The sequence below is a fragment of the Bos mutus genome, chromosome 15, assembly GCF_027580195.1.
Source record: "Bos mutus isolate GX-2022 chromosome 15, NWIPB_WYAK_1.1, whole genome shotgun sequence".
In the NCBI taxonomy this organism is placed as follows: Eukaryota; Metazoa; Chordata; class Mammalia; order Artiodactyla; family Bovidae; genus Bos; species Bos mutus.
The window spans coordinates 48,262,336-48,286,727 of NC_091631.1; the positions used below are offsets into that span (position 1 = coordinate 48,262,336).

General features: G+C 48.5%; 1 protein-coding gene across 1 annotated transcript in view; it reads right to left on the reverse strand.

Moving 5' to 3' along the window:
- Window positions 1-24,392, reverse strand: part of GRIK4 (glutamate ionotropic receptor kainate type subunit 4) — a 498,718-nt gene that overhangs the window by 30,452 nt on the left and 443,874 nt on the right. Inside the window, exons 13-15 of the mRNA XM_070383202.1 lie at window positions 18,362-18,475; window positions 4,363-4,472; window positions 252-425 (exon numbers count right to left, since the gene is read on the reverse strand). Coding sequence (XP_070239303.1) covers window positions 252-425; window positions 4,363-4,472; window positions 18,362-18,475 — 398 coding nt within the window. The remainder of the gene's footprint in view (window positions 1-251; window positions 426-4,362; window positions 4,473-18,361; window positions 18,476-24,392) is intronic.

Sequence of the window (24,392 nt, forward strand, 5' to 3'; positions counted from 1 at the left end):
TAACTACCTTGCCTGGGCTTTCAAGGCATTTTCTCATCGGGCCTCCTTTTGTGCCTCGGCTCCCTCCGCATCTCCAATGTGGGGGGAAGGGGGAAGGAGAGAAGATGGCACAAAGAACACCCCCCACTGCACCTTCCCCCCACCCCACCCCACCAGCCCTCTGAGCTGGCAGAGGCTGTCCGAGGGTGGAACTGAGGTTCCTGCCTGTGAGAAGCCGGATCAGGGCTCATCTGAGGACCCCAGGATCTTACCAGACGCCACTGACGCAGCGGGTGGATAAGGCGCGCGGGGCGATGGTAGAGCCCTGCTGCATGAAGCCCCCGACGGGAAACCAGAGGCTGTTGCCCAGGGAGTACTGATTCACAAGGAGGTTGCACCGGCCCTGGGCACACGGGTGGGGGCTGTACCACTCGTAGGGGGTCAGTCTGTGGGAGAAAGGAACACACATCAGCGCCGTGGAGGGTGGGCATGAAGAAGGGGTGCTGGGGAGGTGGGGGTGCTCTTCTTTCTGGCCTGACCCCTGGACCTTGGTAGCTGCCTGTGGCCTTGGGCAAGCCAGCTCCCTTCTGTTGGACTATGTTGGCAGTTTTGGAACTTTCTTTAATCAAAGAAAGATCTTAATTTTTTCAAAATAAATCAAGTTACGGGGGTGGATGGCTGGGAATTGCTTGTTCTGTCTTTTTTGCTCCCCCGAAGTGACCACAGAGAGAACCCTAAGGCCCCAAAGAGCCGTGGATTGAAAACTCTCAACCCAGAGTGGAAATTCTCAAAATGTAACTGACATCAGAATCACCAAGAAGGCTTGTGAAAACACAGATCGCTGGGCCCCAGCCCTGAAGTGTCTGATTCGCTAAGTCTGGGTGAGGCCTACGAATCTGCAGGTTCCTGGGAGAAGGGGATGCCACTGGTCCAGGGACCACACTTTGCAAACCACTGGCCCCAGTGGTTCCCTCCAGCCCTGGTTCTCAACCCTGTCTGTGTTTCAGACTCACCCAGGAGCTTTTTAAAAAATCCCAACACCTGGATTCCATGCCCAGAGGTTATGATTTCATTTGTCCAGATACGGCCTGGGCCTCAGCATGTCTCAGGGCTCCCTGGATGAGTGCGATGGGCACATAGGGTTGACAAGGCACACAGGCTTCTTCGACTGTCCCTTGCAGCCTCACGCTGGCCTCTCTCCCAGCGGTACCTCTGATGTCTCTGATGCCCTAACTTCCTGCCCACCAGACACATGCCCTCCCTCTTCCCCAGCCTGCCTCCCACACAAAGCCTTCCAGCTCTGATGTGGGAGACGCATCTGGACATACGCCAAGAAGGGCACGTCTGTGTGTTCACGCGATGTCATCGTCTTCCCCGACCCTCCTGTCCCTTCGCTCAGCCTAGGCTGCAGGTGCTATGCTGAGGGGCTGGTTCGCATTTCCTTCGCTGCTGCTTGTTCCTGATTACAAGGCCAGTGTGCCATCTCTGGCCCCTGCCCCCATACATCCTCCTTTCTTCCAGGGGCTGTGGGGTTGGATCGTACCCGTGTGGCTTCACCCCAGTGGTTCCCAAGCCTACGGGTGGTTGGATGTGAGCTTCAGAACTACAGATTCCCGGGGCCTCATCCCTAGAGATTCTGAGATGATCTGACTTAGACATTCAAGTTTTTTTTAAAGCTCCCTGAATGACTCTGATATCAGCTGGCCTGGGAATGGCTGTCATAGAGCAGTGGTTTTCAAACATCTTTTCCCCTTTAAAATCTTACCCAGAAGTACAATATATGAGAGAGAAAAGTGGAGCTGGTCTGAATGAAGACAAGCTGAGGCCGCAGAGCTCTGTGTGCCTAGCCTCTTCACAGCCCCTCCATGTGTCCGCATCTACCAGGAGCCTCCACGTCCCCGGGAACCCAGTTTGAAAGCTATTGCCTGGGCCAGATTACCCTACCCTCAGATATTACTTATATAGGATATTATATGTATTTTGCTGTTGTTCAGTTGCTAAGGCCATGTTGGACTGGAGCACGCCAGGCTCCTCTGTCCTTCACTGTCTCCTGGAGTTTGCTCAAATTCATGTCCATTGAATCAGTGATGCCATCCAACCAACTCATCTTCTGTTGCCCCCTTCTCCTCCAGCCTTCAATCTTGCCCAGCATCAGGGTCTTTTCCAACAAACTAGCTCTTCATATCAAGTGACCTGTATGTCTGTGTGTGTGTGTGTGTGTGTATACATATTGTATGATATATATGATATATGATCAGACCTCTAGTACCATTTTTTGGTTAATCTTTTTGTTAATTCTGGATCCTGGGGGGGCAGTGTGTGTGTGAATGTGGATGGCAGGAGAGAGGGGCTGTTTAAGCCCCCAGGGCTGATCGAAAAGTTTCAGGCTGTGGCAGGCAGGGTGAAGTGGTCTTGTGTGTGTGTGCGTATGTATGTATGTATCTGATAGCCACGCCCTAATACCACTTCCAGGCCCTCAAGGCCACCTGAGAACCATGACTTTCTACACACAGGGGCTCAGTCAAAGGGGACAAGAGAGAATTCCGGGGCAGCGGAGCCGAGACTCAGGCAGACAGCTTCCTGTGAGCAGCCGCAGACAGCCCAGCGAAGTGCAGAGGGGACGTGTCAGATGGTGTGCCAGCTCCCGTGCCTTGCCAGTCGACACTGACAACAGATACTTGACAGTGGCCATGGCTACAGGCCCAAGCGGGGTAGGTGGCACCCAAGTGGCACATGCAGCACCCTGTGATGATGACCAGGTTGTAAGCAAGGCCTTCCCCCTTCGGCTGGATCTCAGGGGTCGGGAATGACTTCCTGAACCTGGCTTTGATCTCCACTGGAAGAGGCATGGACTGGGTGATGCCATGCCTCTTGGGCAGGCTGGGAACTGCCCTAGGGGTTCGTACTCCGAAGATCCTTGGGGCTCCATTTTCATTTTTTAAAATTTATTTTTAACTGGGGGGAAATTGCTTTACAATGTTGTGTTGGTTCCTGTGTGTGTGTGTGTGTGTGTGTTAGTTGGTTGTGCTTTGAGAGCCCACCGACGTAGCCCACCAAGCTTCTCTGTCCATGGGATTCTCCAGGCAAGAATACTGGAGTTGGTAGCTATTTCCTTTTCCAGGGGATCTTCCCGACCCAGGGATCGGACCTGGGTCTCCTGCATTGCAAATGGAGGATTCTTTACCATCTGAGCCACCAGGGAAGCCTGGTCTCCTCTGTACAATGATGCAAATCACCCATAATTATACACGCATCACCTCCCTCCTGGGAGTTCCATCTTCTAGCTGGAGGGAGCACAGACTACCCTTGAGCAATGAATAGACATGCTTCTGGGGAAGACCCCACCCCATAGAGGTGGACCGTTCACTACAGAATAGGCCAGCGCTGCCCCTGTAGCCCCGAGGCAGAGGAGAGCAGACGGCTGGACCAGAGCCACTGTCGGCCCCCTAGACTCTTACTCTGAGTGGGTCTTGGCTCCTCTGAGGTGATCAGCTGAGCTCTGAGCAGGAAGCAGGGATCTGCATGAATGACCCTGAACCACGGGAGCTGGCTCTGCCTCTGGATAGTAAGTGGGCTCTCCTGAAGCCCAACTTAGCCTTAGAGAGAAATGACCCTCTCTGCGCATCCTCCTGGGATGCTCCTTGGCTTCTTCCTGGGCTCAGGGACACTCTCTCGTGTCCAGGGAGATGGGGGGCGGGTTTCTTCTCCTCCCCGACCCCCAATCTGGACCATGTGTCTCAACTCAGAGCTTCTTGCCAATGCTGCTCTCCATCCTGCCCTGCTGCTGCCAGCCGCCCTACACGGTCTCCATTCAACAAGGCAGCTGTGTTTTTACAGACAGACCAGGGCTGGGGAAGGGCCAGGTCCTCTGCAGAGGAGGCCGTCTCCCTTGCCTGTGTCACCGAGGCTGCTGATTCCCTACTCCGGATTTGCAGGCTCTGTTTCCTGTCACTCAGCACTTTGTGGCAGGTCCTGGCGAGGACAGATGCCAGGGCAGCCAAAGGCAGAGCACTTAATCAGAGTAGTCTTCCCACCACCTTCCTCCCCTCCTCTTCTCTCCCAAGGCAGGGGGCTGGAGACTGGGGAATGAGAGGGGTAAGAGGCAAGCGGCACAAATTCAGACAAGCTCGCCTGTCTGTGTTGTGCATATCAGGGGACGGGTATGTAGATAGATGGACGGGCAATGCCCGGCTGACAGCAGGGCCGAGTGGCTCGGGTCCTGAGCCCGTTTCCCATTCCTCTGGTTTGGCACCATGGTCTTGGTCTGGTTTGGCGGATGGTCTTCTCCATCCGCCCCCTCCTGCTCCCCACCCCCGCCCGTGCAGTTCCCAGAGGTGGACACGAGGTGGCGGTGTGAGGACAGGGAAGGGGAGAAGCCAGTACCGAGCCACGAGGAAGAGGACGCAGCTGACGGCCAGATAGGCTAGAAGCATGAAGAGCCAGACACCGGGAGAAAATGGGTCCAGGAAGGAGAAATAGCCGGGTCTGCGTCCCTGGAAATGGAGACAGAAACGAGATTCATGTATGCATTCAGTCAGCACAGCCCTTGGGCAGGGGAGGGCAGAGGGGTTGGTGAGCTGGGAATGGGCCCAGATTGCACTGCCTTGGGTTATGGGTGATTGATTTAAATGACACAGGGGCTGAAGGTGTAGAGGGGTCTGCTCTGAAACATCTACGCAGCCCTTAACTCAGTAGATGAAACTAAAGAACGGCTTAAGGCTTCATCACTTCCTAGCATGAAGGGGGCTCTGTGCTGGGCAATAGAACAGCCCTCAGTGTCCCTTATATGTGTCCCCACGTCCTCCAGGGGCAGCGTGGATGGGCTCTGAAGCACCTTAGAGCTGTTGATGTCCGAGGGCATGTAGCCCCCTCTGCCACTCATGTCTTTCTTACAAGGATGCTAATTTGATAGGCATCCTTGGTTTTTGGTTTGCAGGGTGATCTCACATACATGTTAACATCTTCTCATGTAAATCTCAAACTGGGTGCTGTGAAGAACCCAGATTCCTATTTTCATTGTATTCAGAAAGAAATCAAAGCCCTAAGGCATTCAAGAGATGTGTCCAAGGTTAGACAGCTCATCCGTGGAAGAACTGGGACTCAAATGCATGCTTGCTGACACAAAGCCCAGGGCATCTGATGCAGCCCACGATACTGCGGGAAAACATCATTGTTCCTAGGCCAGGCAGAGTCATGGGAGCCAAAGGATGGAGCCAAGAACCAGCCAGAAAGCTGGGAACCACACTCTGGCGGGGGGGCATTTTCTGCAGGAAAGTGAGATGGGATGAGAAGGAAGGAATTTCAGAATCTGCTCCTGGTCTTTAGCAGTGTGGTCTCAGGCAAGTGCACACCCCTCTCCAGACTCTACTGGAGCTGATCTAGATCAAAGGTGATACCGTGGTGACCTGCAGCCCACAGACCACTTGTTTGTTGACTTATAGTGTTTACTCATTTTGATAAGCTGTCAACATTAAGTGACTAGGACGTTTCACAGAAAAATCCAGATTTCTGGCTTTAAAAATGGATGATCTGGCTACATTGGGCCTAATTCTCAACCAGCTGGAGCTGAGTGGTAGCTGTTCACTCAAGATAGGGTCCCACTCTACAGCTCCCACTGCTGCCCTGGTCTTGAACCAGGCTGCTTCTTCCACTTACTATGAAACCACTGGAACAGATGCTCCCTAAAGACCATTCTAAATAAAAAATGATATGACTTTATGATTCCAGGAATCTAGGAGGTCCATGGATAGGATAGAAAACCAGTATTAAGCTCAGGAGTGCTATGAACAGGTAAACTTTCAAGTTCAAGGACATATCAGTCATGGCACAACCTGCTGTCAATATCAAGGTATGTCATTTTGTACTGGGATTCCCAGAGACACCAAGGGGAGCTATCTATGCCAACACTGAGCTGATCTCAATCAGCTTTCTGGGCTTTTGTTATCCAAGGACAGCCAGACCATGAGATAATGCTGAGAAACTGCAGGTAACTACAGCTGCTCCCAAGGCAGCGTCTAAAGACCAGGGGAGACAATGCTGCAAGGCCCTGTTGTATCTGCACAAACCCCAGTTGTGGCTGATTTTCAACTGCTCTTCTGGTGAGTTCTCCATCCTTTCCTAGTGAGCCAATAGACAAATTCCCAAAGCACTTGGGAGTATAATTTTATTCTCCCACTGAGGACATAGTCCAGAGGGTACAGAGTGAAGTCAAAGCTTACCCTCTGCCAGTGGGGCACTGGTTCTTGGATCCTGAAGTCCTTCATCAGTGTGACAGTGACCCCTGGGGTGGTCTGTCTGAAATTGGATTTCTCTCCCAATGTGGCTTAGACCAGGGAACTGCCCTCTGATACCAACTGCAATTTCTCTGCCTCATGTGTGTTCATGTTGAGCTGCAGAGAACACTCAGGTGACTGGGAAAATAAAACAGCCTGAGGGACAAAGCCCCGTGACGAGGGGAACAGCAGAGAAACAGGGAGAAGACCATTTGAATACGTACGGCCCTGTCACTATGGAAATTGTCTAACGGGAAGAAGGACGCAAGACAGCAGAATTGGAGTCCCCCGTTAGTCATTTCCGTGTCCATCACGGACTAACCATGCCTTCACCATCATCCTAAAAGCCAGTGCAGATGCAGGAAGAGACGGACTGAGTCCAGAAGGGGATGAAGATACTCATTACATCTACACACCTGCTGCAGACAATCACTCGTTTGGGCCACTCTTGGGGTCCTTCTATCCCCTGGAGCTTCTCTGGGCAAACGTACGTGAATTCTACACCTGTCACTCATGACTGCTTCACTCTGTGTCTCCCGACTGAGAGATATCCAGGAGCAAAAAATTCTTCCGTTGCTGCTCTCTGAATCTGAAACCCCATTAGATGCTCAGTGTCAGAAATCTATACCTGATTATATCACAACGAATGAAATTGAGGAAAATGACAGCACTATTTAAAGCTGCCATATTTGGTTATGGGGGATAAGAAGTGATGCACAGCCATGGGAAAAATTCCTGGAGACTTAAGTTAGAAAACACAGAGCATCACACAAACAAGGATCAAGACATAAACAGAGCTCCCCTGGAAACATATCAGTCACGTTGGCAAGGCAACATCTGATTCCACGTGTGATTGACTGACGCCAACCAGAAGAGCAAGGAATGGGCAGTCATTTGAGATGTGGGTCTGGGCTTGCACAGACTAGGCTTGGACTGAGCCCAGGCTGTTTTTATGGTGCCAAAGAGAAGTGTGTTACTTGCAAGGCTCTGAACGCCTCCCATTTTTTTCTATGAGGATGCTTTCGATTGCTTCCTTCCCAACAGGCATCTGAGTTACTGGTGCTGGGGGTAGATCAGGTGTCACATGCCACTGGCATTTCTTCCTAATAACAGGTTTTCCTTAACCCAGTGGATATATGGATATATGATGGTGACGCTTTTCTTCAGAAGAACTCAAAATGCTTCACTCTGTTCTTTGGATTTCAGTACTCAGTTCTCCATATTGACAGATGGAAGAAACGGGACCCAGGGAGGTTAAGTGCCGTGCTCACATCACTGGTGATGGTTTCAATTTCTCTGGTGCTCATTTGTCAAGCTGTGCCATAGGGATACCGTGCTCTCCTTCTTTCAAACGGCAGCTGTACCGCATCTTCCTCTCTGTTGTATCTTTACAATTTGCTTCAATAAACTCCCTAATTAATCCCACGCCTTCTCCCCAATGCCAACAGAATCCCAGCCTACTTGATCTCACCCCCTTAAAGTACTCTAAACATTATTTATTTATACCCATCACCATTTAAGACTCTTGAGAGTCCCTTGGACGGCAAGGAGATCAACCCAGTCAATCCTAAAGGAAATCAACCCGGAATACTCATTGGAAGGCCTGATGCTGAAGTGGAAACTCCAGTACTTTGGCTACCTGATGTGAAGAACTGACTCATTGGAAAAGACTCTGACGTTGGGAAAGATTGAAGGCAGGAGAAGGGGGTGACAGAGGATGAGATGGTTGGATAGCATCACCAATTCAATGGACATTAGTTTGAGCAAGCTCTGGGAGTTGGTGATGAACAGGGAAGCCTGGTGTGCTGCAGTCCATGGGGTCGAAAAGAATCGGACATGACTGAGTGAGTGAACGACAAGAAACCATCCTTTATGGGGACTCTGTTATTGATTTTTACATGTCTCTGTTGACTACATTTTGGGCCTGTTCCTTCTGGTGAAGACAACAACTTTGAAGGTAGATAATTGGTGATACAGAGTCTATGCCCCAAATGTCTAGGTCAGGCCAAGCCCTGTAAATGGGGCTGCAAATTAGATGGCACCAAAATGGGAACTGGTTCCTTGATTTTTGTACTGTGCTTCAGACTGACCACATCAGAGCCAGCATCACGGATGCTGTCGGATGGTGAGCGAGACGGGGCTGGTAACCAAATGACTACAATCCCTGAGTGGCGAGGCCCTTTGAATGTCAGCAGTGGAGCTGTTCACGGAGTTACAGAGTGGAACTAATCTCCTCTTGCCTGGTGAAAATTCCTCTTATCCTTAAAAAAATCCATAAACTCACTGATACTTCATTGCACATTTACTGGAAGAAATGACATTATAGTAAGAAAGTAATTGCTTGCCCAGAGTCTGGAGCCAAATGCATAAGGACATTGGGGCCACGTAGTGCAAGACAGGTAATGAATTAACATGCAGACTCTGCAGTCAGCCTGCCCAGGACTGAATCCTGGCTGTACCATATACAATTATGGGATCTTGGGCAAGTTACGTAAGCTCTCTAGGTCTCCATGTCTTCTGTAACATGGGGGTGATCATAAAACCTACCTCTTGCATTGTTTTAACACACAGTAAGTGCTATGTAAGTGTTGGCTCCCGCCCCCACCCAAGTCTAATGGGCTTCCCTGGTGGCTCAGAGGTAAAGAATCCACCTGCCAATGCAGGAGACGAAGGTGCAATCCCTTGGTGGGAAAGATCCCCTGGAGGAGGGCATGGCAACCCACGCCAGTACTCTAGACTGGGAAATCCCGTGGACAGAGGAGCCTGGTGGGCTACAGTCCATGGGGTTGCAAAGAGTTGGACACGACTTAGCGACTGAACAACAACTGTCTAATGGGAGCCATGTGTGAGAGAGGTGGGGGAGATGGTGTATGACGAAAGAGGGAACTGCCTTTTATAGCCCTCCCTCACGGACAAGAAATCCAATTTTCTGTCCTGTAGTAGCACGTGCTAAAGATGCTTGGAGGGAGAATTCCATCTGGCCACATTCCCTTTCTATAACTCCTAGAGTTTTTGTGGGTTATAATACATGAATCATGAGGGCTTCCCCAGGGCTCCCCCAGGAAGTGATTAGGGTAATACCAGGCTCTCTTCTGGAAGGCTGGCTCTTAGAAGCCGGTAATTGCAAGCTTTGGAACTCAGTTCCACCTCAGCCTTCCCAAGGAAGTCAAGACAGAGTGGCTCAGATGTGCAGTGGGCTCTCCTGTGTCTGTGTGAGGGCTGTGCACCCGCATCACCATTTCCTGACACACAGACTTGGGCCATCAATGCTGCTCCTTCTCTTCCTCCAGCAGAACTCTTCCCTCTCCAGCAGAACCAATGACAAAGGCTTATCCTGTCCTCCATGTGGTCTTGCCAGTCTGTAGAACTAAATGGCCATTCATACAGAGGTTTCTTTCCACTACCAGTTGTCATCAGTGGTCAATAAAACACTCTTTAGGGCTGAAGAAACAGATAAGACAGACACAGTCTCCATGAATCCTTCTGGAAGAAGCAGAAGGAGGAGATTCTTGGTCCACCCCAGGAACCCAGGGATAACTCCCTCAGTGTGTCTGCAGTGGACTGTCTTGATATTTTGGTTTAGAATGCACTTCCCACCTCTGACTCTAAGAGGAAAAAAGAAGTAAGCAATTAATTCCTCTTCACTTAAAACACCCAGATGGGGTTTTTGCCTTTATAATCCAGATGCTGGTATATCTATTTTCACTTTGCTGATTGGAAATCTGTCACAAGAAGACCTAAGTTCTAAACCTGGTCCTGACCTTGACTTTCTGAGTGATCTTAGGTGAACCACTCTGCCTGTCTGGGTGCTGTTTCCTTCTTCCAGAAAGTGGAACACTGCAATCAACATGAAGTAGGGATGTGAGAATTACTATAGTAACATTGATAAAATCCTTCAGCTTCTTGAGAGAGAAGCACTCTATAAGTAACCAATATTAATGTGATTATACATCCAGAGAACCATACTTCCATTATATGGGCTATCAGGTTACTTAGTTTTAAGGAATAGAACTTTATTCATTTTCTATTTTCTTATAACAGAGTATTAAGCAGTATTAGAAATGATTCATTGGTTTACTAAGTATTATTCTCCATTTTCCTAGACAGTCTTTCTGAGACCAAACAGTCCTTCTTGAAAAATGACTAATACATCCAGAAAAAATGCCAGGTGTTAATTTAATGTTGACATTTATTTCTTGCTCATTTTTTAATTTAATCACTGTTTGCTCTTTTTTTTTTTTTTTTACTTTTCTTTAGAGAGACAATTCTTGCCAAGGGTTAAGAAGAGAAAAAGAACAAAGCGTCAAACTTTCACATTTGTCATTCAAAGATGGAGCAGGACACCGCAGGGGGAAATAATTAACTCATATTTTCTAAACACTTATTTATTTATTTGCCTGTTTTTAGTGGTCCTGGTTGTGGCACATGGGCACTTGCTTGGGGCATGTGGGCCTTCTTTAGCTGTGGTGAGCTGGGGCTACTCTCCATTTGTGGCCTGGAGGCTCAGTAGTTGTGGCTCATGGGCTTGGTTTCCTGAACCATGTGGGATCTTAGTTTCCAGACCAGGGATCGAGCCCATGTCTCCTGCATGGGCAGGCAGATTCTTAACTACTGGACCACCAGGGAGATCTCACCAACTCACATTTTCAAGGGAGCCTTAGATGCTCTGGCTGGTTCAGGGCACTACTTGGGATCATAGATAGTATCATCAGATTAGAAAGGATCTTGAAAGATCACCTAACACATGTCCTTGACACAAGGAAATATACCTACTATACCATAAAGATAGATCATTGGAAATGTATGGACTTGGAGACTGAAAACCTGGGTTCTGTGCCACTCCCACCACTGCACCATCTTTCTTCTTTCCCCTGCACCACTGGCCATCACTGACCTCAGAATCCTTCTGTGTGAAATGAGAATTCTACTGTCTGCCTCGGGGGGTTGCTGTAGTAAACCAGAGACTGTTATGTGAAAGGGCTTCATGGATAACGAGGCGTCAGATGATGTTAGTCAACATGCAAATATCCTGGACATGCACCCAACCTCCTTGAATATATCGATGCTGAATTTTTTGAACTTGATTATCCATCTGGGGGCTCTATGTGCCAAATGTCAAACCCCAGGTTGGCTTCTGGCATGCTCTGGTGAGGCCTTGCTCCAACAGTCAGTGTGTGCTTGAGGCATACAAACTTACTTTAATATTAATCTGAGAAAAACATCATTAGGCAAATTGCTGCTGTAGAAAAATAAGAGAGAGAAAACTACATGACATACTCTAACATCAAATATGAATGTTTTTTGTTTTCTGTGCTCTTCTCCCTTCCATTCACAGATATTTGGAAGCTTATAGTATGCATCAATTCTATAAAACTCTGGACTACAAAATGCACAATTCTATGAACTCCCCTGGACTGCAAAATGCCCTTGGGGGTATACTGCTATGTTACATACTGAACTTCTCAATAATAATCAACTAATATGCCAAGGAAATGAAGAGAGTCCTGAACTTCTGATGTCCCCAGTCACTGGATTCCCATCTGTGGAGTACAAGGGGACACTCCAGATTCTAAAGGCCTGGGCCCTCTATGTTTGACCTGGAAGCTCACCTGGCCTGGGTCAGGGTTTCTGAGACCTTCTCAGGAGGGTGCTTTGCTGTCTGTGGGATGCACAGGCATCAGGGCGGGAGGGAGTAAGGGGCTCAGGTGGCAGCTATGGCAGGCCTGACCTGTTGATGAATCTGAGCTGCCCCAACATCTGCTTTCTCTCACTTTTTGTTCTCAAGACCAACAGGGTAAAGGCCAGAAAGAAAAAGAAGAAATCAATTCGGGTCACTCATCCTGCTGCCTAGAATACTGGACCTCCTGACAGAAGCCAGGTTCCTGGGAGTCAGTGACGCTTGGCCGTGAGCCACAAAGGGAACCGGTGCTCATTGCTCACAGAATCACAAGATCCCTCACACTTCTCCCGCTTTCCTTTCTTCCTTCTACACTTTTCAAATAAATGCTGCGTGTTTAGGATGATGACATTTTCCATACCAAAAATCATCCCATAAAAATGCATAGTCTAATACCATATGATAGTGGGGCTTCCCAGGTGGCTCAGCAAAGAATCTGCCTGCCAATGCAGGAGACACGGGCTCAATGATCCCTGCTCTAAAATGATTCCACGTGCCTCGGGGCAAATAAGCCCGTGCAACACAATTACTGAGGCTGTGTGCTGCAGCTACTGAAGCCTGAGTGCCCTAGGGCCTGTATTCCACAAGAGAAGCCACCGCAACAGGAAGCCTGCACACAGCAGCTAGAGAGTAGCCCCTCTTACCACAGCTAGAGAAAGCCCACATGCAGCAACAAAGACCCAGCACAGCCGGAAATAAAAATAAAGAAAGTACTTTTTAAAAGCCTAAAAAATAAAAAGAAAAGAAACGCCTGCCTTCAAGGAGGATACAGGCCACTGGTATGCAGCAGTTGTTGATAGAGATGGGGAGAGCCTGAACCAAGCAGAGTGAGCAGGAATTATCAGTATATATGCAGATTGTGTAGGACGTGAGTGGACCAAATGGACATTTGAGGAAAGACAAGCGCAGGGCGGCTCGGGTGGCTGGATGGAGATGCTGTGATGCGGAGATGCAGAGGGGAGGAGGGAGGAATATACCAAATGCAGTTTGTGTCACTGTTTTTGAGGTGCCTGTGAGATATCCATGTGGAGATGTCTCCTGTGTGCTCAGGTGCTCAGTCGTGTCTGACTCTTCATGACTCCGTAGACTGTAGCCTGTCAGGCTCCTCTGTCCACGGCATTATTCTAGCAATGATACTGGAGTGTTGTCATTTCCTCCTCCAGGGATCTTCCTGACTCAGGGACCGAACCTGTGTCTCCCGTGGTTCCCACATTGGCAGGCGGATTCTTTATCACTGAGCCACCTGGGAAGTCTGGAGATGACTTAGTAATGTATTTAAAATATGCTTCCAGAGTTCAGGAGAGCAGTCAGGGTTAGATTTATAGGTTTGGGAGCAGGTGAGATTATCCAGGCAGAGAATTGGGAGAGTGAGAATAGAAAAGGACCACAGACATTTAAGTGGCAAACAGAGAGAGAAGAATCAAGAGAAATGGTAAAGAAGGCAATACTCAGAGAGACAGGAAGCACAGCAGGAGAAAATGGTGATGTGGATGCTAGGAACAGAGAGGGGGTTTTAATAAGCAGGAGAGATTGACAATAACAAATGCCAAAGCCAGCCTCTGAGTGGCAGGGAGTAGAGGTCGAAGAGCAAAACAGTCTTCTGATTCTGATCCTGGATATGCCTGGCAGAAATAGATTATACCCCAAGGTTCTAGAGAAAGGAAAATATCCCACAACCAACTCGTGATGATCCATGTTCGAGAAAGAACCTAGATAATCTGAGATTGCTGGAAGGGCACAAATTACTTCTGATTATCTTTAGACTTGAGATATACCTGCCACCGCCTGTTATTTTGAAAGGTTCTGAAGAATTTCTAACTAGGCATTTATACCTTGTGTTAATTATTTTCACTTTTGGACACAGGTTTGATTTTCACCAGACGCTCACTTTTTTGGTAATTATCATTCACGACTCAGGTGACCTTGGATATAGAGCTAAGAGACTGGGTCATTATAAATTACATTAAATGAATCGTATTTTTGCTCACAGAAAACTATGTTAGAGAAAATTTACAAAATAATAAACACCCAGTATCCAACTTTAATTTCATCAGCTTAACACTTATTATGTCAGAGAGAGCTTCTGTATGTATAATAATTTTAGACTGTGGCACTCATGGTGAACTCTGCTGGGCTCCCCTTTGGTATTAGCTGTTTCTGACAACCTCTTTTGTCTCAGACTCTGCACAATTCATCTCAGACTTGTTCTAACCAGGTCTCCCCCAGTTTAGTCAATTCAGGATTGTCCTCTCCCCAGCTTACTTTCTGATGCTTTCTAAGCATTCTGCTGCACACATGGAATGCAAGTAAATATTTGTTGAATAAATGCATAAACCGTCAGTTCTGCTTAGTGTGAGCTGTTCACGCCAGCACTCAATTTTTACTCAGCTTGGCCCCCTGTTAGAAATTAGATCTGAGCAGCTGTGTGACACCCTAGTGCCTCAGTAAAATGGCAGCGATGGGGAAGGAATGTTGATCAGACAGGGGAACTGTGTGGGTAAGGCTCTCCAGAGAGACAGAGAGAACCAGGTGGATGTGTGTGTGTGTGTGTGCACATGCTCAGTCATGTCTGACTCTTTGTGACCCTGTGGACTGTAGCCCACCAGGCTCCTCTCTGTCCATGGGATTTCCCAGGCAAGAATACTGGAGTGGGTTGCTATTTCCTACTCTAGGGGATCTTCCTGACTCAGGGATCACACTTGTGTTTCTTGCTTCGCTTGCACTGGTAAGTGGATTCTTTACCAGTAGCACTACCTGAGTTATTTCAAGGAATTGGCTCCTGTGATTGTAGGAGCTGCTACTGCTAAGTCACTTCAGTCATGTCCGACTCTGTGCGACCCCATAGACGGCAGCCCACGAGGCTCCCCTGTCCCTGGGATTCTCAGGCAAGAACACTGGAGTGGGTTGCCATTTCCTTCTCCAATGCATGAAAGTGAAAAGTGAAAGGGAAGTCACTCAGTAGTGTCCGACCCTCAGGGACCCCATAGACTGCAGCCTACCAGGCTCCTCCATCCATGGGATTTTCCAGGCAAGATTGTAGGAGCTGGTAGGTCCCAAATCTGTAGGGCAGGCTGGAAATTCAGGATTTCTACGTGATAGCCTTGATACAGAATTCCCTTTGCTTTGGGAAACCTGCTTTTGCTCTCAAGGCCTTTCACTGATTGGATGAGACCCACCCACATTATCAAGGGTCATCTCCTTTATTTGACGTCAACTGATCATAGATGTTCATCGCATCTACAAAAGACCCTCATAGCATCGTCTGGACTAGGGTTTGACGGAACCTCTCCAAGGTGACACATAAAACTTCACATCCCAGAACAAATGCAGACGAGCTCATACAGTCCGAGGTGGGCAGGTGGTAGAAAACATTTGGCCAGTGATCCAATTAAGGATGTCCAGAGCTGATATTCAGAATAATGGTGTCCTGGTGGTGGAGGTGGCCTAGTAGCAGATGTTCCTAGGCGGTGAAAACACTTGTGCTGATGTGCTTTTACTCATATGGTTCCTCTCAGCCCATCTGATCATGGGTGGTGCTCTAGTGCCTTTGGCCTTAATCAAGAAATCAAGGCCAGAGCCTAGTCATGTGACCTGGCCATAGATATACCATTTGGAGGAAGACTGTGTCTCCATCTTTTTTTGGATCCTCCTTCGGAGCTCAGCTGTGGGAGGAGAATGGGTTGGGGTGGGGGGTGGGGTTCAAGAAATGGTGCTGGATGGAAAGCTGTCTCCAGGTACCAAGAGATGTAATGGTGACAAGAACATTACCCTGTGAATCAGGAGACCTGGATTCCAGACCCAGCTCCAGGTGTGACCTTGGTCTCCTCGTCTGTAAGATGGGAATGATAACACCTCCCTTCTTTCCTCAAAGAACAGTTGTGAGGACCAGCTGAGAACAGGGAGAGAGCCCCACTTACGGGACAACTTATGAGCAGGTCACACAATGTAGGTGACAGCCTCATATCATGGTGAAACAGAGCAGGACCTATGGTCCTTGTCTCCCCCCATCATGTCCTCTGCCTGCCCTATGTGTGTGGAAAACTTTAGCCAAAGGATAAGTTTCATCAGAGAAGTGAGAAATGATGAAACAAAGGAAAACAGTCAAAGGAGACTAAATAGTAATAATGTAGTCATTAGGCATAGTCAAGAACCATAGTTCTTTCTCAAGGGCTATAGATAATATTCTGAGCCATATCCTCTGAGCTGTCTTACAGATACCAAAACAGCAGGTGGAGAAATTAACTACAGGATGACCAGACCATACCCATGACATGAGCTGCCACAATTCTGAGAACTGGCCTCAAAGAAATGGAAACAAACCGACCTTGAAACGAAAGATTGGACCTAAACAATCAAGATGCTGCTGCTCAGACCACTGATGGCCAATTTAAAGATGACAGTCAGAGCTGACTGCTATTCCTGTATGTAACCCCCTACTTCTGTCTATAAAAGCTCTTGCCCCACTGGTTGCCAGCAGGGATGGGGAGAGTCCCCCACCTTTTGGACAGACGTCCGCCACCCTTCCCCCACCCCAGTTGCCGGCATCTGAAATAAAGCAAACTTCCCTTTCCACCAACGTGGCCTGCTTACTGGCTTTTGAGTGGCGAGCAGCGGGACCCCATATACACTCTTTCAGTAACGACAGAGAACACAGGCTTGCACCACACCATTCCTGGGTTTGAACTCTGCCCTTTCACTGAGAGGTGTGTGGGCTTGGCCACCTTTGTAGAACTGCTTGCCACTGTTTCCTCATTTCTAAAATAAGAACAGGATGACTGTACTCATTTATTAGGGCTGCCGTAACAAGGTGCCACTGACTGGCAGGGAGGGGGCTTAATGCAACAGAAGTGTATCGTCTCACGGTTCTGGAGGCTGGAAGTTCAGAATTAAGGGCAAATTCTTTCCTTGTCCCTTCTAGCTTCTGGGGTTGCTGGCCATCCTTGGCGTTTCTTGGCTTGTAGATTCATCCCTCCAGTCTGCCTCCAAATTCACAAAGTCTTGTCTTCTCCTCTGGGTGTCTGCGTCCAAATTTCCCACTTCTTTATAGAGGCACTGGTCACTGGATTAGCTCCACCTCCCCCATTCCAGTACGACCTCATCTTAACTTGACTCCATCTGAGAAGATCCTATTTCCAGATAAGGTCACCCAATTCACAAGTCCTTTTGAGGGGACACAAATCAATCTGTAACAACACCCCACATCACAGGGCCTGAAGAGTGTCTGTCACACAAGAGGTGCTCAGTGAATGGCAGTTATCATTATCATGGAAAAGATAGGGGGAAGGATCAAAATCCCCCTTCATTCATAAGATAGACACATCCATCACCACAGTGATTATGACCAGATCCTCACATTTCCTTCTGGCTTAGCCCGGACAGCTTGGGATTTTGATGCTGTCTCATCTTCCAGATGATGTAGCCTCTTTGTCCAAGCTGGGCAGCAATGATGATGCACACTGAAGCCCAGCCCAGGGCAGTGGCCTTCTGAGCTGCCCGAGTGGACTCTGAGACAAGATGTCCTTCCTCCTGGAGAAACGGGCCACAGATCCTGATGCCCTGGCTGGAGCTGCAAATACAGAAAACTCCTTTCTCCCAGGGCTGAGACTTGGGGCCTGGGAGGGGCTCAGAAGGGTGGAGGGTCTTCAGCAGGTACATGGGGTGAGCTCTGAGTTCCTCGCTGTTGAGCAGCTTTGTGGTGCTGGGTGCTAGAATACATCATGTTGGCATGACCTTGGATGCCTAAAGTGACTAGATCATTGGGGAAATCCATGTAATAGATGTGTGCTTAGAGCCAGGTTGGATAAGGGTTACTATTCCCTCTCTGGATGCCCCCCCCACCAGCCAGTAACTTTGATGTCGCGTCCAGCCCCTGCTGCCCATAGGTGAGCTTTCACAAACTCATTTTTATACTCAGTCTAGTCTTTCCTTTTGAAAGGGAGGCAGAAGAAGCTATAAGTGATATTACATTACCTGCTCTTTATTCTCCAGTACAGATAATAAAAAGAGGGAGTCTGCATTGCCTCAGTATTTGCAATGCTTAGAATGAAGAGAAGCAGATCTGAAGGTTGCCAAAGGCTTTGAGAAATCTGGGGTGACTCATCTGGGCTGGGGACCCACCACCTTGGAGGAACCTGAGTAACCCACGGGTCCAATTGCCAACACTCTGCGAACCAAGAGTTGAATGATTGTTCTTGGCCATCCCTATGCAGTGAGGCAGAAGCATTATTTTTACTGGAAAGCCCCCAAGTGTGACTTTTCCATTTCTCCTGTTTGCAAGTCCTCACAGCTGATGGGGGAGAAAATAGCCTGGCACATTTGCATTTAAGTCTTGAAATCTAAATATTTCTGTGAGTCATTCATTATTACCATATAACTCAGTGTTTGCATGCAAATAACTCTAATGCCATAAATGCTTATAAAATAAATCTCTTACCATATGAACTCGGTAAAGAATGCTAATTCCCAGAGTCATGAATGGCTTCGAGAAATCAATCACTTTCTCCCGTTCCGCAGTAATGGTGAGGCCCGCCACAGCCAGATCCGCTTTCTGAAAGGAACAGAGGGAGGTCATCAAAGGGGTGGCCCCATGAGATGGGGGCACAGGGACTGGTGACCAGAGATGCCAGTGATGGAGAGGTGCCATTCTGGTCTGGCTTCTCTGCTTGGGGAGTGATCCCAAGAAGCCAGAGGTCTGAACAATCACTCATGAGAGGACATGGATGTAACTCATGTCCATCTGAAGTATGTGTGTGTGCTCAGTCGCTTCGGTCTTGTCCGACTCTTTGCGACTCTACAGGCTGTAGCTCATCAGGCTCCTCAGTCCAGGGATTCTCCAGGCAAGAATACTGGAGTGGGTTGCCATGCCCCTTTCCAGGGGATCTTCCTGACCCAGGGATTGAGCTAGTGTCTCCTGCATTATAGGCAGATGCTTTACCACTGAACCACCAGGGAAGCCCTCATCTGAGGTTAGACCCCTTTAAATATGTAAATTAGTATAAAGGGAAGCTCACTATGGACCTGTCAGACAGAGACTAAAAACGCCCTAGGCAAGGGAGAATTGGCAGACAGAACTTCTGGAAACTCAATAATGAGTAGTTTTTTATTCAACTGATGAACTTGTTCAGCCAACAAACAAGTCCCAGTGTTGTGTGAGCTTTGGTGAGGGAGTTACAGTGGAAAATAAAAATGATGGCTCCTCGGAAATTACAGGCAATCTAACGCAACCACATTTATCTCCCAGGGAAGAAATGAAGGCCAAGAATTGAGCGAGTGGCCCAACGTCACAAGCTTGTCTTTGTCAGAGGTAGGACTACACCGCAGTCTTCCTGAACCACTGGCCCTATGTTGCTGTCAAGGTCAAAATCCAGGTGCCACAGCAGAACTCTGAGAAGGGCCTCTGATCCCTTTTATGCGAAGTCACCAGATGTTTCTGCACCTCAGGTACCCACACCTGATGAGAATCTTTCTTGAATTAAGATCCCCTGAGCAAGGAAGTGCTGTCAGCGCCTCCACATACCTCTCTGTCAGGAAGTTCTTCCTTGTGTCTAACTTCAATACACTCTGTTGCAAAGCAAGCTCACTTCCTATTGGCCTGCTCCCCTATACATAGAGTGGTGGGAAAGGCCCAGAGTGCTGTTCACTTCTGGCCATGCTCTGCCCTAACTAGCTAACCAACCTAGTCACTTCACTTCTCTTGGCTTCCTTAATTTTATCCGCAAACCAAGGGTATGGGGTTTAGACAGTACCAGGATCCTTCCAAGCAATTCTCCAACAGTGATTTTCAAAGTGTAGTCTAGGATCACCTGCATTAGAATCACCTTATTCTTATTAAAGATGAAGGATGTTAAAGAGGAAAGGGCTTATTAAAATGTGAATTTCTGAGTCTCATCCCAAACCTCCTGGATCAGACTCTGGTCATGAGGCCCGGGTATCTATTTGTGACAAGTTGTCCAAGTGATTCTGGCTTACACCGATATTTAAGAACTATGTTTTATAACCTAGGCATGTATCTCAGACTAGCTTCCATCAAGGTTTACATTTCAGCTTCTTTCACCACTAATTCTGGTGGATCTGTTGACACACAAGGTGGAGAAAGAAAGGAGGAAAAGTGAGGTGTTTAACAATCTACAAACAGGCCAACTGGTTCTGAATGAGAAAACACACACACACACACACACACACACACATGCTACACATGTGTGCGATTTTTCCTAAATTGTTGCAAAGGAAGTAAGGAGAGAGACATGTCACTCCTCACTTTATACACAAAGGGATTTATGATTTGTACACACAGGATACATCCATTGACAAAAGTCAGTTTCTTCTCCATCTCAGCTCCACTCCTCAACCCCCAACTCATGCTAAAAGCAGCCACTCAATCCAGCATCAGTTAACAAGGTAGAGCCTTATAAAGTGAAAGTATTAGTCACTCAGTCATGTCTGACTCTTTGCATCCCCATGGACTGTAGCTTGCCAGGGTCCTCTGTCCTTGGAATTCTCCAGGCAAGAATACTAGAGTGGGTAGCTGTTCCCTTCTCCAGGGGATCTTCCTGATTCATGGATTGAACTCAGGTCTCCTGCATTGCAGGCAGATTCTTTACCATCTGAGTCACCAGAGAATCCCTTACAAAGTGAGGCCAGGCTTTAAAGTAACTAGACTGCAGATGTAAGAGATTCTTAATAAAAACGAAAAACATGAATGCCTTTTTGAGCTCATTCTATATTTCTCCAAGAGAGTGTTCATGACTGCTGTCAAGTAAATCAACCCTTGAGAAGGGAGTGAAGTTCGATTAGAAGATTGTTGCTGCTGCTGCTGCTAAGTCGCTTCAGTTCTGTCCAACTCTGTGCGACCCCATAGATGGCAGCCCACCAGGCTCCCCCGTCCCTGGGATTCTCCAGGCAAGAACACTGGAGTGGGTTGCCATTTCCTCCTCCAATGCATGAAAGTGAAAAGTGAAAGTGAAGTCGCTCAGTCATGTCCGACTCCTAGCGACCCCACGGACTGCAGTCTACCAGGCTCCTCCGTCCTTGGGATTTTTCAGGCAAGAGTACTGGAGTGGGGTGCCATTGCCTCCTCCGAGAAGATTGTTAGTGCCTTCATTTGTGGGGATCCTTCAGAGGGTTGTTGGGACCTTTCAGAACTTCAGTCCCTCAATGACAGTGGCTGTAACTTGAGTTCCACTCAGCAGCACATTTGTAAAGCGACAGAAATCAACCACAAAGATGTAGCAGGTGCAATACTGGTCCTGTGCAGGGTTACGGCAAAAGAGCAGTCAAGCCCTGCAAAGACCCTGGGCGGAGGAGATAGGAATGTAATAGGTTGGAATGAAAGAACTGAAGAAAAGAATAGAAAAATGAAAACTGATACAATGGGCAAGAGGTAACCACAGCATCCTGTCATTTTTCTGTTTATTAAAAAAAAAGATACATCCAAACGAAGTAACCCAAACCAACAATTCTATCCTCAAGTTTCTTTCCCCTCCACCACCACCAACACAGGGAGAACTTCAGACTGCAATCTAGAAATCATTTCACAAGTTTATAAAGTTGGCCAGCAACAACATTATGGTAAAACAATTCCATGTGGAGAGGAAACTAGAAATGGACAGCATCCCAGGAGGGTGCTTTCCTGGATAGAAGCAGAAAGACCACACACCCCGGGAGAACGTCTGTCCCAGCCTCAGACAGGGCACTTCTGTCTATTCTCAAATAGACGCTTCCCCAAGCTAGACCAAACAGAAAACTGCCTCCTGGAGGCACAGCTGCCTCTTTAGCCCAGCCCTTCTCTCTCTCCTTTGTCTCCACTTGACAGTAACCTGGGTGCAGGGGAGGCACGGAGGGAAGAGTGAGATGCTAGAAGAAGCTATGGAGGTTATGTAGTGGATTGTGTTTTCATTGACTCAGTAGCGAGCAGCAATCACATTCCATGGCTTCTGTGCAGCCCGGATTACCAGCAACAACCTCGTGGGATCGGCTATTCCAAAAGGCGGGCATGTCTTTTATTTTTACCTTAGTTAAAAAGACATTATCCTGTAAAGCAGGCTTTGATGAGGAGGTCATGTGACATGAAACCAAATTAACAACCACAGGGGCTGGGGCTACAGACTAGCAATTGTGGGCATGGAAAGTCAAGGGAAGTATGGGCGTCACGATGGTTCAGCCCAGCCCTTCTGCATCTCCAGTCACTCTTTGGGGAGAGCCGTGCCCTCCAGTGAAAGAACCACAGACAGGACATCAGAAGACCTGGCTCTCATCACAGCTGGGCCATAAACTCACTGTGATCTGGGGTAAGTGATTTTACCGTCCAGGCCTGAGTTTCTCCTACTGTGAAATGAAAGGACTCAACCAGATGCTCTGAAGCTCTTGCATGTGTGCGTGCTAAGTCGCTTCAGTCATGTCTGACTCTCTGCGACACTGTGGACTGTAGCCCACAGAGCTCCTCTGTCCATGGGATTCTCCAGGAAGAAATCTTCCCAACCCAGGGACTGAACCCATGTCTCTTATGTCTAATCGGCACTGGCAGGTGGATTCTTTACCACTAGCGCTGCCTGGGAAGCCCTCTGAAGCTCTTCCCCAGGCCTAAGATCCCAGGCTTTCATTTTGCTGGACTAGGAAGGGAGGAACTTCCATCAACTGGTCCCCGTTTGCTCCAGAAGATGATGGTGGTCCCTAGAATCGGTGCTTCAGAGATGTCAGGGAGGAGACTGTTTATCACCTTAGTCAGCAGGGAGCAGAGCCCAAGGCAGGAAAGCCAGAAAGGACAGAAAGATACAATGCTATCTGGAGAGGGCAGATCTAGAGGTGTACCCTGTGGGGGCCGGGAAGCCAGAAAAGGGTAGGATGCCTGGAGCTAGAGAAAGAAGAGAGGGAGGAATGGGAACACGGAACAGGCAGAACATTCTGTAAGCATCACGATGCTCCTGGTTACTGGGTGTGTATGTATGTGTGTGTGTGTGTGCGCGCGCACACACGCACACACACACAGGGGTGTATAAATACATTCCCTCCGAGAGAAAGACTTCTCTCCTCTTCCCATTTTTGATTGAAAGTGCTCTTTGAAGAGCTTCATGTTCTGCCTCTGAGAGATCCCCTCTTTTATCTCCTGGATGTTTGTGGAATTTACAAGGGGAGGGCAGACTGCAGGCAGCCTGGAGGTGACTTCCAAAACATACTACCCTGTGCCTCTTGGGTTGAATAGGGGTCACACGAGACTGCCACCATCATCGCTATCAGCCTGAAGGCTCGGGGTGGCCGTGGCTCTTCTCCTGGGATGAGAGGCCTGGCTGGAAGACAGCAAATTTACAGCAGGGCTCTGGGCCATGCCTGCCCCAGCCTGCAGACCCCACTCCGTGCTTCCCTGAGAACGCCTCCAGGGAGGCCTCTGCCCGCAGCACCAGATCCTGAAAGAGCTGAAGGATCAAAGCTTTCCTGTCTCCCTTTCCTTCTCTTTTAGGCGCCTGCTGCCCCCTTTAGGGCAAAATTCTATCCCTTGCCCTCAGCAGTGCCCAGGCACCCTGGGCAGACCCCCGCTGCCTCAGCTCCCTGCCTCCTTTGTCTAAGAGCTCCTCTCTCACATGGAGCCTGGCTAATGAGAGGATGGGGTGGGTCAGAAGACCTGGCTCTGCCTTTTGCTGACCAAATGTTCATAACGACTCACTTAGCCTCTCTGGGACTCAGCTTACCAGGTTATACAATGGGGCGATGCCTGCCTATCGATATTATGTGAGAGTCCAGAGAGATGATGGGTGTGGAAGAGCCCTATGAACTCTGCACCCTGTAGAGTCCCCCCCACACCTGCCTGCGGCAATGGAGGTAGTAGACAGGGTGGCTGAGACTCAGCCTTCAGTGTGGGCCAGACCCGTCTGGGCTCTGTTATTCCTTCCTTGCTGTGTGACCTTGGACAAAAGTTATGTAACCTCTCTGAGCCTCAGTTTGCTTATCTGAAAGTGGGGATGATAATAGCCCCCACTTCCCAGAATTGCTAAGAAAGTGAATGAGACGATGCTTATAAATGCTGATCATGGGCCCGCTTCAAAGTAAGTACCTGATTAATGTTTGATGTTAAGATGATACAGATAGTGAAAATGATGATGAACTTGATAATGAGGAGAATCTCAACAGGGCCTCTGGAGACAACATCTTAACCCACGATGAGTTGTAGGAGCGTCTGAGGGGGCAGCCAGGCCTGTTCCACCTCCAGGTGGGCAGAGGTCTCTGGACATTTGGCCCCTAGCGGCCTTTCCCAGGTGACCTGAGACACACACACAGCGGAACCGACCCAGTGAGCCTCCCTGGTGTAACTGCCTATCCACCTAAGGACCCTCTTAGGCCGCATACTGTAACACTGCTTAGAAATCTCAAGGAAAAACCTAACATCCAGCTTGGAAGCGAAACCCAGCCATTGTCCACAGCCTCTTCCTTGTTATACGATTCTCCTCTGGGGACAACAGATTCAGTGACTTCCC